This window comes from Centruroides vittatus, unplaced genomic scaffold (genome assembly GCF_030686945.1).
Source record: "Centruroides vittatus isolate TY-2023 unplaced genomic scaffold, ASM3068694v2 contig_474, whole genome shotgun sequence".
Classification (NCBI taxonomy): domain Eukaryota; kingdom Metazoa; phylum Arthropoda; class Arachnida; order Scorpiones; family Buthidae; genus Centruroides; species Centruroides vittatus.
Window position 1 is genome coordinate 3,231,195 of NW_027122266.1, and position 17,571 is coordinate 3,248,765.

The 17,571-nt window shown below is 28.8% G+C and overlaps 1 protein-coding gene across 4 annotated transcripts in view; it reads right to left on the reverse strand.

The window, feature by feature from the left end:
• The window catches only part of LOC136977709 (xaa-Pro aminopeptidase 1-like), a 91,483-nt gene that overhangs the window by 53,331 nt on the left and 20,581 nt on the right, over positions 1 to 17,571 (reverse strand). For all 4 annotated transcript variants that reach the window (XM_067273254.1, XM_067273255.1, XM_067273256.1 and 1 more), the window contains 2 exons: positions 4,463 to 4,620; positions 3,832 to 3,895 (listed from right to left, as the gene is read on the reverse strand). In XM_067273254.1, coding sequence (XP_067129355.1) covers positions 3,832 to 3,895; positions 4,463 to 4,620 — 222 coding nt within the window. The remainder of the gene's footprint in view (positions 1 to 3,831; positions 3,896 to 4,462; positions 4,621 to 17,571) is intronic.

Consider the following 17,571-nt stretch of genomic DNA (forward strand, 5'->3'; position numbering starts at 1 on the left):
TTGTTCATTAAGCTACTTAAAAATTTATTTTGTAACACAATATATCATGTGAGAGGCAATCTGGCAAATACTAAGGGTGTCATTTCTGGTGGTGGGTTGCCTCAGGGGAAACCTTTAAGCTTTCTGTTGTTTATATTATTTATTAATAATTTACCACAATTGTTTTCTACCTCTGAAACTTTGGGATTTGTTCTTGGAAAATCTGTTGACCTGCATTGCTTAATGTATGCTGATGTAGTTCTGCTGGCATATTCAAAAATGGGTTTGCAAAAAAAACGTTCTCTGCTAGTTAATTATGCTAAAAGAAATGATCTTACAGTTAACTTACAAAAAATGAAGGAAATGGCTTTTTGCAACAGAGGTAGACTACTTAAATCTGATAAGATATTTATGAATAATACTGAAATTAGTTTTGTGTCATATTTTAAGTACATTTTTCTTTTTCAGGTGCATATAATCATCATTTTGATTTAATAGCCAAAGACATAAAGAATAAGACAGGTTATATGCTTACTCTACAAAAATGAATGAGGCTAAGTTCTATGAGTAGTATCTTTAAACTTTTTGATGCTTTTATTGGTTCTAAGATGACTTATTTATTTCCAGTCTAGGGACTGGAGTTTCTGTCTAAACTAGAAAAAGTACAAATGAAATATTTTAAGAGACTTTTTAAAATAGAATACAGCTTCAAGCTCTGCAGTTTATCTTGAATTGGGAAGACCTCCATTGGAGTTGAAATTTGTCAAGGCTATTCTTCTGTTTTGGTCAAAAGTTATGGAGTTACCCTCATACAACTTGTGCCGAATTACTTATAATGTTTTGTTAACAGCAGTCAAACCTGATAAGAAAAGTTGGCCTGCTTCAGTTAAGAATATTTTTGATAGTTTGGGTTACTCCTTTTTGTTTTCAACTTGATCAGCTTCATTGTTGAGAACTCACTTAAATGCTATAATTCAAACTAAGTCAGACCAGCTGTGAAATCAGGATATATCGTCTACTTCAGCTAAATGAGTTTAACTTGTTTGAAACGTGCTTGAGTTGGTGTACAAAAAAATCTACTTAAACTGTGAGATTAATTTTTCCATGAAAAGCTTCATTATGCAACTTAGACTTAATAAATTTCAAATTATGTTAAAGGGCTACCGGATAAATATACCAAGAGAAAGTTTTATAGTTATTGCAGTAGTACAGAGGAAGAGAATCTCTTAATACACTTGTTTGGATCTTGTCAAGTGATATATCAACTAAAATGTTTTGTACTAGGAGAAGATTTTAAGTACAGTAGAATATCGTTTATCCGAATCAATTGGGGACGGGTTGTTCGGATAACTGATTTTTCAGATAACCAATTATGTACAAAAAAATATATTAACCTATCCCATGTTGAAATTTTTCTCCGTTGCGTCGCTTCGTGTTGAATTTTCGTCGATTTTAAGCCTAACAAAAATTTATAATAATAATAATCAAGGCTATTGTATTGTTAAAAATTATTTCTTTATTTTGTACAAACAAAATAAATATATTGAAAAATATAAAAACAAAAAAATTATACTTTAGAAGTTAATCTAGTATCAAAAACGTTCGATTCAGCACGACACAGTCCGAATGGAAAGCTTTTGGTTAACTGACGTTTCGGTTGACCGGCTTTCAGATAACGACGCTCTACTGTATAATCATTTGAAAAATGGAACATGACAAAAAATAACTTTATTTAAGATTTTCTCCTCCTCCTCTAAATCTTTAGAATTTTTGTGATAATTTATTACTATGTATATTAAATAACATTATGTAACTAAATTGTTCCTCCATTGTAAGGAATAATTTAAATCAATAAACATTAAATTAAATTAAAAAACATTTAATGTTTGGTTGTTGATTGCTTATGAAAATTTTGAGATGATATATTTTCATAAACATGTGCTAAAATGAAATCAGTTTATGTATTATAAAAAAAGTATGATTCATTTTACTAATCAAGAGTAGAGACAAAAATATGGAATACCTGAAAAAGCATAGCAGAGACAAAAGTTTAGAATGTGATGGGCATGTTCCATTTTAAAATTAATTTAGTGACATTGCGTATCATATTTTGAGATTGAATCTGCAGAACTGTAATCGTGCTTAATGTTTGCATTCTAAAACAATCCAAAAACACCAGAACTGAGTGATGCAAAGAAAGCATTGATAATTTCATATTGCAAGCATGGTGAAAAGCAGCAGATAATTGCAAAACACATACAATGTACTGTACATAAGCGCAGTGTCTATAATTATAGTTAAATATAAAGCACAAAAAACTGTCTCCAATCAACATAGATATCGACGCATCTGCATAACTATGGCACAAGACAGAAACCTGATCAAAATCGTTAAAGAGAAATTTAAGTCATCAAGAGAAATAAATGCTAAATGGAAAGAAGCTGGCACAGATGTATCTGAAAAACAAAATTTCCAAATGGAGTTGTGGTTTGGGCTGCCATGAATGCTGCAGACTTGGACATTTGGAAATTGTCAACACTACAGTGAATGCAGAAGTTTACTTGAAAATTTCAGACAATTTTGTGCTAAAAACAGCAGAGGAACACTTTGGTGATTCTGACTTTATCAATCAAGATAACAATGCATCTTCCCACTATGCTGAAACAGTATGTCAATGGTTCTTAAACAAAAGCATTTCATGTTTAGATTGGCCACCAAACAACCTGGATTTAAATGCAATAGAGAATTTATGGAATGTTTTGAAGAAACTGGTTTGAAAAAAGAAACTGGCTTCATTGCCTGAACTGAAGTGTGCTATTCAAACCAGATGGGCAGAAATAGCTGCAGACTTATGTGAAAAGTTAGTCTCTTCAACACAAAGACATATTAATTAAATCGTTCTAAACTTCTATTTGACCAATTTGACTTCTATAAAATTTTTTAAAACACTATTGGATGTTTTTTATGACATCAGCAGTTTTTTTTCATTTTTTATTCAGTAAAATTTTTTTCTCATACTTTTTTTCAATCCCCTCATATTTTAATAGCATAAAAATCAGAAATATTGTGTTATATTTGAACAGATGCAGTAAGTTAGCACCCCTCCAGCTTTAGACCAATATTTCCCTTAAGCATATATGAGAACTACCCGGGAAAGCTGACACCAGCTGTTCTCAAGGTCAACTAGTTTGTAAACAATGTAGACCACAAGTGTGAAATTTCACATCTTGTTAAATGAAAGAATAACACTTCCTGCAGCTATATTTATCAAATAAAAATAATTGTTAAAAATTATTTTTAACTTCTTATATAGTTTTTCTGTAAAACCACTTTTTGGGAGGGTGTTTGTTTCGCAAGAATTATTTCTCGGCAATTTTTTTAATGTTAAATATTTCCACTCAAATGCAAATCTATTTAATATAAAAAATAAAATTCTTAGAGGATTTTTTTGTGCCATTAGGGATTAAACAAAAAGGAAGGAGGAGTTAAAGCAGTAATAAAGGCCAAAGGGAGTCCCACACAATATAAATTTATTTTCTTCCATACTTATGTGTCTGTAATTACTATATTCCATATTTTTGTCTAGTGTTGCTCAAGTATTGCCTATGCTGTTTCTTAAATTTTTTATATAATTGCTTTGATCTCTTTTCTGTTGTTACATGCACAAAACTCCAAATAAATTTTGTTAAAAAGAATTAATTATTTAACATCTGTTTTTTGAAACTTTAAGCTGAATTGAATGACATATTGCAAAGTGAACAATATCCATACTTTTGACCAGTGGTTGGTATCATGAATGAGGAATTTAGATTTTTGTTGTTTTAACAATAGGAAGAAATTTTTATCACATACCGTAATTTCCACTAAAACCAGTTATGAAGGCTCTTCTTCTGTCACATGGTGCCAGATATTCACTCTGTAATTTACAATAAGAAACTTCTTACAAATAAATAGAATAAATAAAATGAACAAATTATTTAATTTTTAAATTTAAGAAATTTTTCATTTTTATCCTAAGTATTTTCATCCCTTTTTGTGCAATTTGTTTTTAAATTTGTTTTTCTTAAATACTCTGATTAGTACTGTCCTGTATCCCTACTCTACATATTTATGATCAAAGTGGTAAATGACCAGTGGTTGAATCTTTCTGACATGTCTTGGACTCAGCTTTACTCTGTTCTCTAGATTTATACTTTCTTTCAAAAATCGATCCCCCTATGATTTGTTTTTTTGCCTAAAAAATATATCTATATTTTGAAGTTACATCTGATTCTCACCTCTTTATTTTGATTATATCCAATAAAATTTGCATTGTTGGATTTCATTGTCCGTAACTTTGTAATTAATAAACAGATAGAAATTTACTCAAAATTTCTATTAGCAGTTAATTTAATTATTAAAGTGTTAATTTTTTCCATTTTATTCTTCTTTTTTTAAATAAAAATAAAATTTAAATAAAAACAAACGAACAAAAAATTCTTACCTGATGAGAATCTTTATGAGGAATAATATAAGCTTGAAGTATTTCACTGACATAATTTGTATTCTTCATAAGAGAACGCAATCTTTTTAATAATACTCCTGTGTTTTTAACGGCCATATCTAATGGTTCAGATGTTGAGGCCCCAGCTCCATCAACATCTGTTAAATTTATAATGAAATATTAATTATAAAACATTTATATATGTAGCTAATTTTAATTATCTAATTGTTATAATCCAAATTACAATATAAATTAATACTAAAATTTATGTCTATTTTCATTTATCATTTTACTTTAAAATACATATCAATATATTTAAATTATAAAAAACCAATTTCACATAATAATTAAGCAAAATTTTTATATAAAAGTCAATCAATAAATTTTTCTCTCACATTTTTTTCTCATTTCAACTAAAAATTGCCAAAAACATATCAAATCTAATATATATTTGACTTTTAATAATGTCAAATTATTCTATGTTACACCAAATTTCACAGATGTAATGTTTGATTAAGAAAAATCTGATAACAAAATTGTATCAAAATCCAAATAAATGAGGAATAAAATAACAAATATGAATAAGAACTAGATATTTGTGTAACATTTTCAACATAACCATAATTAGATACTGAGTAAACTATGTGGTATATTTGAAAAATTTGGAAGATGAACTATGCTTCATTTACTGATCCAATCTGTTTCATCTTAATAATTTTATCATTATGAATTAATATGTTTGGAAGGATTATCAAAAATTATTGTAAATCTATATCAGATGAGAAATGTAAATGTGATATTTCATGAGCTGGTTTTTTTAAAGATTCTTTATAATTTGTTCTGTGAAACATTACTAGTTCAAAAAGTTCAAAGAAAGGATTTTATTAGAACTGTTGGATCAATAAAAATAAATGGAAATGACTTTTTAGGCTTTGATTGAATAATAACATAGATTCACATAATAAATTAAAATAAAGTTCTTTACCAATTGTGATATACAAAAAGTTTAAGACTACTAAAATGGCTGTCTTAAACTTTAAACATGAATGAGAGATGTCATCTAGCTACTGATGTATCAAAAGAATTATTTTAATTATATTATGGAAAAATGAATACTAGAATTAAGGCAAAAATAAAAAAAACTCATATTTGATAAAGCTAGTTTAAGAAAAATCAAAAAATACAAAATGTTCCTGCCTTACAGTAACAATATGTGAATAAGAAAACTTGTTATATGTAATGTATTGTTTTTCACCACTCACCATATAATCTACTATAGGAATAGTAAACCTTTTAGTGTCTGTAATTTGTGAATAAGTGTAAAAAAATGTTCATGCACTAAAGTTCCAAATCTGAAAAACTACTTTTAAAGAAATGAATATACAATATTTTAATTAGAGTAAATTTAAAAAGATAAACTGAACAAAATACCAAAATTAAAAGATGAAATTTATATAGGTATAAACTAAAATTAAAATCAATTAATTTTAAGAATGACTTTATCAGAATGACTCCATTAAACTGATTTTGGAGTATTTCATATTGATGAGTTAGAATAATGCAATTATTGTAGCATTGATGTGCTCCCTTAACTTCTCATTGTATGTGTTCCTTTTGAGAAGAACAACACCTTTAGTTTTATCCGCCTTAATGAGAACCACTTGATTGTCATGAAGCCAATCTCTTGCTTCTTTTATATATGTGTGGAAAGATAAAAGAAGCTAATCTTATCTTATAAAAGAAGCTAATCTCTTGCTTCTTTTATATATGCGTGGAAACGCATATATAAAAGAAGCAAGAGATTGGCTTCATGACAATCAAGAGGTTCTCATTAAGGCGGATAAAACTAAAAGTGTTGTTCTTCTCAAAAGCAATTATTGTAATATTCTATTACAATATTTATGATTAATAATTATTATTATTGAATATTATATAGTAAAACTAAATAAAAATAAATAACGACTAACCCGTTACAAAGCTATACAGCGTTATAGCCAACTCTAGCCCGATAATTCGGCTCTTGTGGATGTATAAAACTAAATAAAACTTATATTTTGCATGCCAAGTAAATTCTACCAGTGCCTCTTTATGTGTATGCACCTAAATTGTCTAGTACAGTAGAGCCTCGATTATCCAGACTAATTGGGGAAAAAGGTAGTCCGGATAAGGAAAAAATCTAGATAATCAAAAAATAATACTGTACTGTATTTAAATCGTGATCAGATTTTCAAGGAACAAACATTCGTTTTGAATTTGGACTACTACTGACCAGCACTAACACTGCCTATTGTTTAAAGCCCTCTGGTGGCACAAGAAGATGGATTTTATAAAATAAAAAGCAGTTGAAACTGTCAAATTTTTATTCATAAAAATGCAAACTACAATATGTATGTCAAGTTATATTTTTATTACGACGCAAAACGTATTAAAAAGTTTAGGACCACTGTGCCGGGTGAGACGTTGTTGGGACAAAAAAAGTTATGCATTCTATCATGTACATAAACAGTGTCGCAATCGCCAAGTGCAAATAAGCAAATTTGTAAAATTTTTGTTTATTTTCAACAATCCGGATAATCGAGGTTCTACTGTATTTGAATAAAAACAGTTTTCAACCAATCAATGGTTAATTCAATATATTCTTATGTAACCTAATTGAACACAACACAACTAACTGAACATTGTAGTCAACTTGATATATGATTCCTTGTGATAAACAGGTGATAGGTTGTCAAGTTGACACTTTGTTCCATACTGGCAAGTGGAAATGTTCAAATTTAAAATAAACACTGTTCAAAATACTAGTGTTCTGGCTCTATCAAACAAAACAATGAGTGTCATTGAATTAACTGTACATTGATTTAGTTGAAATTGAAATTGATTTAGTACATTGTCGTTAGGTAAAAACAGTTACTAATTTGCTGACTTGATGGTCAAGTCAATAAAAACTGCTCCATCTCTTTTTACCCTAACCCTTTCAGACTTCTCTCTGCATTGTCTGAAGAAAAATACTATTTACAGACAAATATCAGAAAAGTGAAGATATAGTCTGACAAGCTATAAAACTTTACCAATAAGGAATAAAGATATGTTATTCAAATTACAGAAAAGACATTAAATGAAAAAATAACAGCTTATATAATATAAAAACAATATATATTTTAAAATTTGAGGAATATATGTTATATATTTTTAATAATATTTGAATAAAAAGTTTTAATAAAAAATAGAATTTATTCATACTATTGTGCAATGAATTTAGATAGCTGAAGTTACTGAGATAATGTAACTCAAGACTAATAAAATATAAATAAAAAAAACTGATAATATGGAATATAAACAAGCAAATGCTGATAAAATTACAGACTACAGACAAAGCCAGCAATTTTGTATTGGTGATGATGCTAAGCTCAGAGAGTGAAAATACTCATTGAACAGAAAAAATGATCAGAACACATTGTTGCTTTACAGAAACAGCTGTAAGAAATATCACATTCTAGACTGCTTGTAAAGAGCCATGACATATTCTATTTTAAAAAAATGTCATGAAAACAACAATGAACAATGACAAAGTTAATTTATTTTTGCAGGAATTGTTAGAACAACACTTAGAATTACAGTTGATATCTTTCAAATGATGGTACAAATTTTATCAATTATAAAAGATACTGACCTTTTATATTAATTGCAATTTAACCCTGATTACTTCCAGATATAAATTTTAGTCTGACCAAAGAGATGGTAAACTTGTCTGGGCTTTATCAGTTGTACCCAACTGATAAAGCATCAGACAAGTTAACATCAATGACAATCACCTGGACATTTCATGCCCAAGCTGAAGCCTGTGTTTGCTGATGTGACACCAGCTTACAACTGACTTGTGAGTTGACTGTAAGGGTCCATTTACACACAACAATGACGTGCTGGCACAGTGACTGTTTGGTGACAGTGACATCGAGCACGGCACAGTGATGAGTATTTACACACAACAGTGATGTGACCATGCTGTCGGTGAGTGGTCATGGACTTTTCTGAGGATGAATTGACTATGATAACTATATCTTTGGATGAAGAAGAAAAAGAAATGCAATCAAAAAAGCATACATCAAGCATGGACAAAAAACATCACAGAATGGGAGTTTCATACCCTTCATAAAAAATTGAGATGACTAATCTATATATTTTGAATATTTTTGAATGTCCCAACATGCATTTCATATTTTATTAAACAAAAACCAAAGAAATATTCATTTTGTACCCAATGTCCATGTATTTCGAATGAGATAAATCAAATAAAACAGGGTGTTGGTGCACGATTTCAATTAAATATTCGTCATCCATTGGAAGACAAAATTTACCATCAGTGAAAATATCGTTCCCGTCAAATGTACTTTCACATTACAGTCACACCACTGCCACTGCACAGCACTGTAACAGATGAGTCTGGATAGGGTGGTTTAAAACTAGGTCAACAATTTCCCACAGGCAAAAATTCACTGCATTGTGCTGGCATGTCACTGTCGTGTGTAAATGGACCTTAAACTGGGCTCTGTTCTTCTTCCTCAATGTGGTTAAGATGGCAGATTGTAGTATGTGTGTGAGAAAAATGACTCCATGTTGTTTCTATAATGATGCATTATGGTATGTTGATAATTCTGAAATATGTTTGGTCATTTTTTAACAATCAAATACAAATTTTTCATTATGGCATTTTTTAAAATACCAGAACATGGCTTTTTATAAGCAGCCAGGATGCAAAATTTCTTGTTTTGGTTGTTTCTGTAAAGTGACAACAAACCTGTGGTGGTTTTTTCCATTCATTGAGCCAAACAATGATACAGAATAAAGAAGTGCTAACAAGTTGTGCTTATTTGGGCTGATTCTCATTTTCACAAATTTTATGTATCATCTTAGAGATCTGATGCTTAGAGATCAGATGTATCTTAGAGATCTGCTGTATCATCTTAACTTGTCAAGAACAGTGACATGTCAGCACAATGCAGTGAATTTTTGCCTGTGGGAAATTGTTGACCTAGTTTTAAACCACCCTATCCAGACTCATCTGTTACAGTGCTGTGCAGTGGCAGTGGTGTGACTGTAATGTGAAAGTACATTTGACGGGAACGATATTTTCACTGATGGTAAATTTTGTCTTCCAATGGATGACGAATATTTATTTGATTTATCTCATTCTTTAGCATCAGACAAGTTAAGATGATACAGCAGATCTCTAAGATACATCTGATGAAATAATAGATGGTATAATTTTAGTTGTGTAGGATGCTTCTGCAGAAGGGGCAATTACAAAAATCTTCAAGTTATTGCATGGTATAAAAATTAATGTAAATATAGATAGATAAATAAAAAAGACAACTTTTTCTTCCAGCTCTCTTGTGACCAAGAGTGCAAAAAAGTCATCTGCTTCAAAAAAAAATCTTGAATGCACTGAACAGTGAATTTTTATGTTGATTTTTTCCATATTTAGTGCATTCATTGTTTTCACTGAAATTGTCACTCATTAACACTTAAAAAATTTTGAAAATTTTTAGTAAATCATAAGCTAATCTGAGATTACTATAGCAGCTATCTTACAATAACTTAAACAATATCTGACTTCCTTATAAAAATGTTTAAGAACCTGTGCTCTGGGGTTGCAAAGTGGATGCTGTCATTACTCTTGATTGTGACCTTAATGATTTAATTGAAAATTATGAGGTTTTTGAAGAAGATTACAATGGTGATACTCAGATGAATGAAAGAAGTGAATAATATAGTTTGCAAACACAAGTTACATTCCACTTGACAAGATGTGTGAATTTGTTGCTTATTGGCATGACTACAAATCCGAGCCTCATAATTCAAAACAATTATTGAAACAAAGTTCATGCATAGTACAGTCAATTACTCAACTGTTCAATATGGAGAAAACAGCCAATACCAGAGGAATTTCAGATAAATGTGAATCTATTTCATTGCAGCAATTTGATAATGCAAGAAAACATGGATCATTGTAAAGTAACAGAACCTTTGAATTTGGGCATTACATAGTATTAAAACTGTAAATCTTAGACACTTTCAAGCATTACATGGTTGGATTCATATTTTCAAGAAAAAGTTCTGTATCATTTCTTGTAAAATATCACACACACATCTCATCACTAACTTATGTTGAAAGTAAGGAACAAATTGAAAATGATATGATCAAATTTGTTCATAATATGAATGCTGTGACCAGAATCCTGGTGTTCAATATGGATCTAACTGATATCATATTAAAGACATATTCTGGATGCATACACTAATATCAAGGTGTTCATCTAGTAATGGCTACAGTGCAGATAGTAATGCTACCACTTACTTGTTTACAATTCAGTTTGTGATCTTGAAACTGGTAACTCCTTCCAATTATATATGTTTAAAAGTAGTATCTAACTTGAACATCAATGTCCAAGACTAAATGTTCAAAAATCCTTCAATTGTTGTTATATAGTCTTGTTCTGGAAAGTTGACAAAAACAAAGTAAAGCAGTTTTACGAGGATGTGCTATACCTAATACATCAGATCATTTCATTCTTTTTCAAGATTCCTCTGCAGGACAAACAAGTGAATCAATTAATCAGTTAATACATGAACAACACAATGATTCAAAAGTTGTGAAATTGTGCAACATCAGGCCTCAAACAATGAACCTTGTTCAGCTTTTGGATCTGCTGCTTTTTCAGACCATTTAAATCATACCTGTGATTTATAAGCACTACTGTTCTGATTGAATTTATGGAATTCAGAATTTCAACAAGGAATAATTTAATGAAACTAATTACACTTATTCTCAATCAGTTCTGTGCTCCATGATATAAGATATGATTCGACTCGTTTTACATGGCTGATTACATTTCTGAACATACAGGACCTTACAAAAGTCTGCTTGAATTTGACCAATGAAAAGTGTAACAACGATCTTTTTCTAAAATGTTCACTTTGTGAAAACAAGTATTGCTTGAATTATTTGCTTGTTGATTAATTCCTTTATCTTTATATAATTAATCATTAACATTATTTCAATTGTAAAATTTCACATTTTAATATCTCTAAATGATTCTCCTCCGTACCTGAAATTTTGCTAGTATGATGAACCATCTTCTTGTAAGGATATGCCCATACATTATGTATCTTCTAAATGCTGAATATATATTCCTTTTGTCAAAATATTTGCCAAAGTTGTTTGTCACTTGCAAGCACACATGTACACAATTATTCACTGAGCATCAGTCACTGTGGGAATACTGTTTGTCCAAGATCTAGAAAAGGAACACTTCTCAAACAATAACTTGTGCCACTACTTTTAGTTATGAGTAGTTCATATTTTGTTAATAAAAAAATGGAAGCCAAAAAGAAGATAGTGGATGGTATCACTTCATTAAAGCAGAAAAATGTAAACATAAAGAAACAATACAATAAAATCATATTAAAAAAATTACTAGATAAAACTACATTAAAAAATATAAACTATATGTTTAAACTATAAACCAAAAAAAAATCTAAATTCAAAACTGAAAGACTAGATCTAGTTCAAAAGACTAAACTAGATCTAGCCTTGATGACCAAAAACTAGAAAATACATGAATGCAAGTATGAATGGACAACACAAATATGGAGGCAAATATTCATCTCCTTTGATTCAGTACAATTTACTGACAACAACCAGAAAACAGTGAATACCAAATATTCATTATGAGTAAACCATCCACACTACTTGGTATTCATCAAATGTTTGCTTCAGCATTTGGAAAATAGCAAATGTGTAGATGTGTGAAAAAGTATATTTTAAACAGATATATTGTCTAATAAAAGATAGAATTAATAATAAACATGTCAGAGAATTTTAAAAAATGGCCAAAATTAAGATAAAGACAATTAAATATAAATTTAGGCATCTTCAATGTATGAGCTTCCTGCTGCAAGATGTATAAACTTATAGCTGGGAAAATACAGAGTTTGTGCAGGATGTATTTTATGTTATATTTACTGGATGTTATAATCATAAACACACAATGTTAGATGGCATTTGCACATCTAAGCCCATTATATTGTATTAATTATATTATTGTATTCTATTAATTGTATTAACATTATATTGTAAAAATATAACTAATTCAGACACCATTGAAGCTCTTGCTTTGTTTTCTCCTGGAGATATCAAAGTTTATATCATTGCATTAACAATTAAATAATTAACAGATGATTACTAAAAACAAGATTGCAAATACACATACCAAAGCAAAAACAATATGGCTGATAAACACCAAGCAAGTTCTTATATGAATGTTTATAACAATAACGATACATTGATGTCAATAAAGAATCAAATATAATTAATCCCACAATTTTATAAAATAAACTTCTATTGTTAAACTTTTCTTATGCTATATATAAACATCTAAATAACCCAATGTATTATTAATCTTTGCCATCGCTTATTGAAAGCAGGAACTATAATTTTAATATAATTTAGAATAGTGTGGAAGAAAAGAATCAGTCCAGAGTGGAAGTTGAACCCACAACTTCTACTTATGTCTGGAAGGGAAGTGTCACTTGGAGGTCCAGGTGACATAACTAGTCAGCACACCACACAAGTGAAGGTTCTGGGTTCGACTCCTGCTCTGAACTGATTGTTCTCTTCCAGACTATTCTGAATTATATTAAAATTATAGTTCCTGCTTTTGATAAGAGATGGCACCTAACATCTACCTCTAATTTCTACTCACAATTTCTAATTCTTAGCATAATTCTTAACTGTAACGTAATATTGCCCAATTAATTTGTCTGATTTTCTTATGCTTATATTGGTACTTTAAGCATAAAGTTATAATGAATGTTTTATAATATAAAACACATCATGTGTAAATTCTTAAATTCTTCTATGATTCTTCAAGATGTTCACAGCAACAAATTTTCAGTCAGTATCATTCAAATGATTTGATACATTCATAATTTTTAGTACAAATATTTTGAAAAATGTATACTGATTTTTATATTGAATTATTTTAAGATCATGTATTTCAAACATATTTAATTTAAACTCTATGTTATTGTTTCAATTTTTAATAGACATTGGATTTTGTTTGGTTTTTTAATGGACATTTGAATTTTTATTTTTCTGTGTGTTCTATCAACGAAACAATGTGATTCACCTGAAGCAGGACTCAGGAGTGGCTCAAAAATATTTGCGCAGTATACATATTACCAACACAGGGCAACAGTTTTATAATGCTAGTTATTTAAACACTTTCATATACAGGTATCCCTTGATTAATGCATTTAATTAATCCCTTGATGCTACCGCATATATCAAAATTGCATCAATCAAGTACAGTGGTACCTTAGCACTCCACTGAACAATCACACTCACTAACACGAATTTTTGGTTAATAACAAATAATTTTATTTTAATAAACAAGAATACCAAATTCACTAACACCTTATTTTCCAAGAAAAACATATCTACGTTAAGTAAAATCAGCTGTTAAAGCTGCATATAAAAAAGGAATTGCCACAATTAATTTTGCACTTTAATCAAATTCCATGTTAAGCAAAGGATACCTGTAAACTGTTTTGATAGTTCATGCCAGAAAATTTGATATTAGATAGAGTTAGATAGCCTAATAAATAGTATTTTAACAATTTGGAGGGTTTATCACACCAAAACCAACCGAAAAATAGACCAGGGGCCGTATTCTGGTCGCTGTCTCTGGTCTCTTGTCTCTCACAAGATGGTTGCTGATTGGCTAATCATTTGGATTAGCCAATCAGTGACTGCCTTGTGAGAGACAAGAGACCAGAGACAGTGATCAGAATATGGCCCCAGATCTTTTACAAAAAATTTAGTCTTTAATAATCATCTTCAAATTTAGTAAAGGATGCATTTCAGGTACAAGGGAAATGTATTATACCTGAAATCCTTGTACCCAAAATGCATCCTTTCCTAAATTTGAAAGTGATTATTAAAGACAAAATTTTTTTTTGTAAAAGATCTGGTCTATTTTTCAGTCGGCATTGGTGTGGTCCCTCCAAATTGTTAAAATCCTACTTATTAGGCTATCTATCTATCTAAATTAAAGTAATGGGCTAAAAGCATCATTTATTATTAAATTTGATATTGACTAGAAATGTTATTTGCTTTTTCAATCCTTCAATCAATCTGTCTATTAACAAATTTACTTAAAAGTACAGCAAGGCCTCAATTAACATCTTTTCATTATAATATTGTTGAGGAAAAAAACAAGTACATTTGTGATCATTTAACAATTATTGTTGAAATTTTTTTATAAACAGTAAAATTGATTTTATGAAGTTAAAAATAAAAGATGGAGTTGCAAACACGATCCAATAAGATTATTATTAACTGAATTATATTCTGTTTATATCATTTAGCTTATAGTAAAATTGGTTTCATTGTACATCATTTTGCTTAATGTCAAAGTTTACAAGAACTTGTACTGTCTAAAAGGTATGTGGCATCTGTGAGACACCATGTATCTGTATCAAAAGTCTATTTTTCAAGAATTTTTGAAAAAAAATCAATACCTTCCTAACTCTCCAAGTAACAGAGAATGTGATACATACATTTTCCATTGCATACTGAAACTTTTAACTGCAAATTTTAAGGAAAAAAATATACTTGACTAACCATATGCAGTAAATTCTATTGCAATGCAAAGGCACTGTACTATAATTATAACTACAATATTATTATTCTTTATATTCTTTTCTTATAATGTCTGGACAGATTCCAATTCATTTCAAATGAGTCACTGCATTTATTTTTAACAATCCAATTTTTGCACTTTGGTGATGTTATGTGGCTTCCTTGTTATCAAAGCAAGATAAAAAATTTAATACTTTCAACTTTGCAACAATTAAAATTTTTGTTTATTAACAATTTCATTCAGTTACTTTGACCTATGCCTTCTTTTTTGGTAATATTAAGATTTTTTAAGTTATTAAGTTTTTAATTTGGCATTTGACGTGTAAATTGCCAAATTTTTGGGGGGTTCCTGCATTACTTTTTCAATTGATTCATTTCTCATATAAAACACATTCCTGTTTAAACAATTAGCCACAATTTCTTTTGTTTTCTGAAATACTTTGAGCAATGTATATTTTTGAAGTTAGTCACTCTGCTTCAAAAATCAGATACCTATTGTGGGAAGAAAAAACTAAAAGTAAAATTATGAAATTCACACCTGGCAACACTAGTTGTCAAATTAAAAAAAAAATCATTCTCCTGAATACAATAAAACAGTAGTTTATTGACCTTCACATTCACAATAGGAGATGTGACTGGGTCTATTATTTTCCTGGTAGAGAATGAACAAAGCTTTCTACCCTGACCTTGAAAGATAATACCTTTCAGTGAAATTTAATACAAATCTAATGTCAATCCTTGTAACTTTTAAACATATCAAGTTGAAATTTGATATGTTTATTTTTTGCAAACATGGATCAAATTACAAAAAAATAAACATAAAAAAACTTTTTTTTTCAACCCATAAGCATTATATATTGTTAAATAGTAGACAAAATGCAGAAATTGAAGATATAATCTTAGTTTTTGATGTAATGCCAAACTTTTACAATTTTAGAAAAAACAGTGGCATCTGAGACATCAGAGTGAACTCATTTGTTGATGGAACACGAGCAACAAAGCAAAAGTAAACCATTTTTACTAAATATATTATTAAATATACTACATTAATAAAACCTGTAATATATTTGTTTTATCTTGAAAAATACAAAATATTGGTTATCAGCTAATAATCATAAATATTAATTGATCAATATACTGATAAAACTTATTGTATTTCATAATTCCAAATAACAACCATCTGAAAATGTATTTAACTACTTTATAAAAGAAATAAAAATTATTATTATTATTATTATTATTATTATTATTATTATTATTATTATTATTATTAATAAATACTAAAGTGACTATGGAAATGATTTTTAAGAATTTAAATGGAGTAAATATATTGTTTAGTCATGTGAAGATACTAGAAAAGAATGTGATATCAACAACATGAAAAAATTAAAAATTTTAAAAAATGAACTCAAAGCAGCTTACAGTTTTAGTATTGTTTTATTTATCCATTTCAAATTTGATTTAAGACTAGAAATAGTTAAAGAATGATATCAAGATCTATAACTAAAATAAGCACTTTGTAATAAAAGTATCTTAAAAATAAAATTAGATAGAAATATTAACAAAAATCTTATCTGCTTATCAAATGAAAATTTAAAAAGTAATTAATTTAGTTTTGCTTCTTCATCAATATAAAATAAATTTATATTCAGTAATTAATCAGGCTAGTAGCAGAGAGACTAATTATAGATTTAAAAGTTTTGACATTTAAGCTATGTTCCTTGAGAAATGATAAAATTGTTTAGTGATTATGTGGGATCAAGTGCCTTCCTCAATTATAAACAGTATGTAGGAAATAACATTTGATGGCTGAGCACATGTTTTTTTAAATTAAAAATTTGAAGTACACTAAGAAATGATAAATGATTGATTTTTAAATTATTATAAAATATATATATATATATGATGTAATTATATAGATTGATCAAAAAGTTATTAAATATGAATTAATGTTAATATTTGTAAATTATAAATTTTATACCATACTTTTGCAGAATGACCAGCATGCCGCATATAATTAGAAGAGACCAGTATACTGGAAACCCTGGGGTTACCAGCATGCAAGTTAAACTGCTACTAAAAAATAAAATTAATCAGATGTAACAAAATGAGTTGTTACAAATGTTAAAAAAAATTATTCTTCCAAGTACAATATAATATCATTGTAATTTGACTGTTTTGCATTTTTGAATCAAATTACCATAAAATACACACAAAAAAAAGCATATTCAGAATTCCATGAGTATTTTATGTCATTAGAAAGAAGACAAAATGAAGAAATTAAACATTTAATTGTAGTTTTTGATGTAATGCTGACAGTTTCATAGTTTTAGAATACAAACTCACTTATTTTTACATGACATAACTCAGTTTTTTAATGCAGAGAGGGATTTACTGTACAACCTCA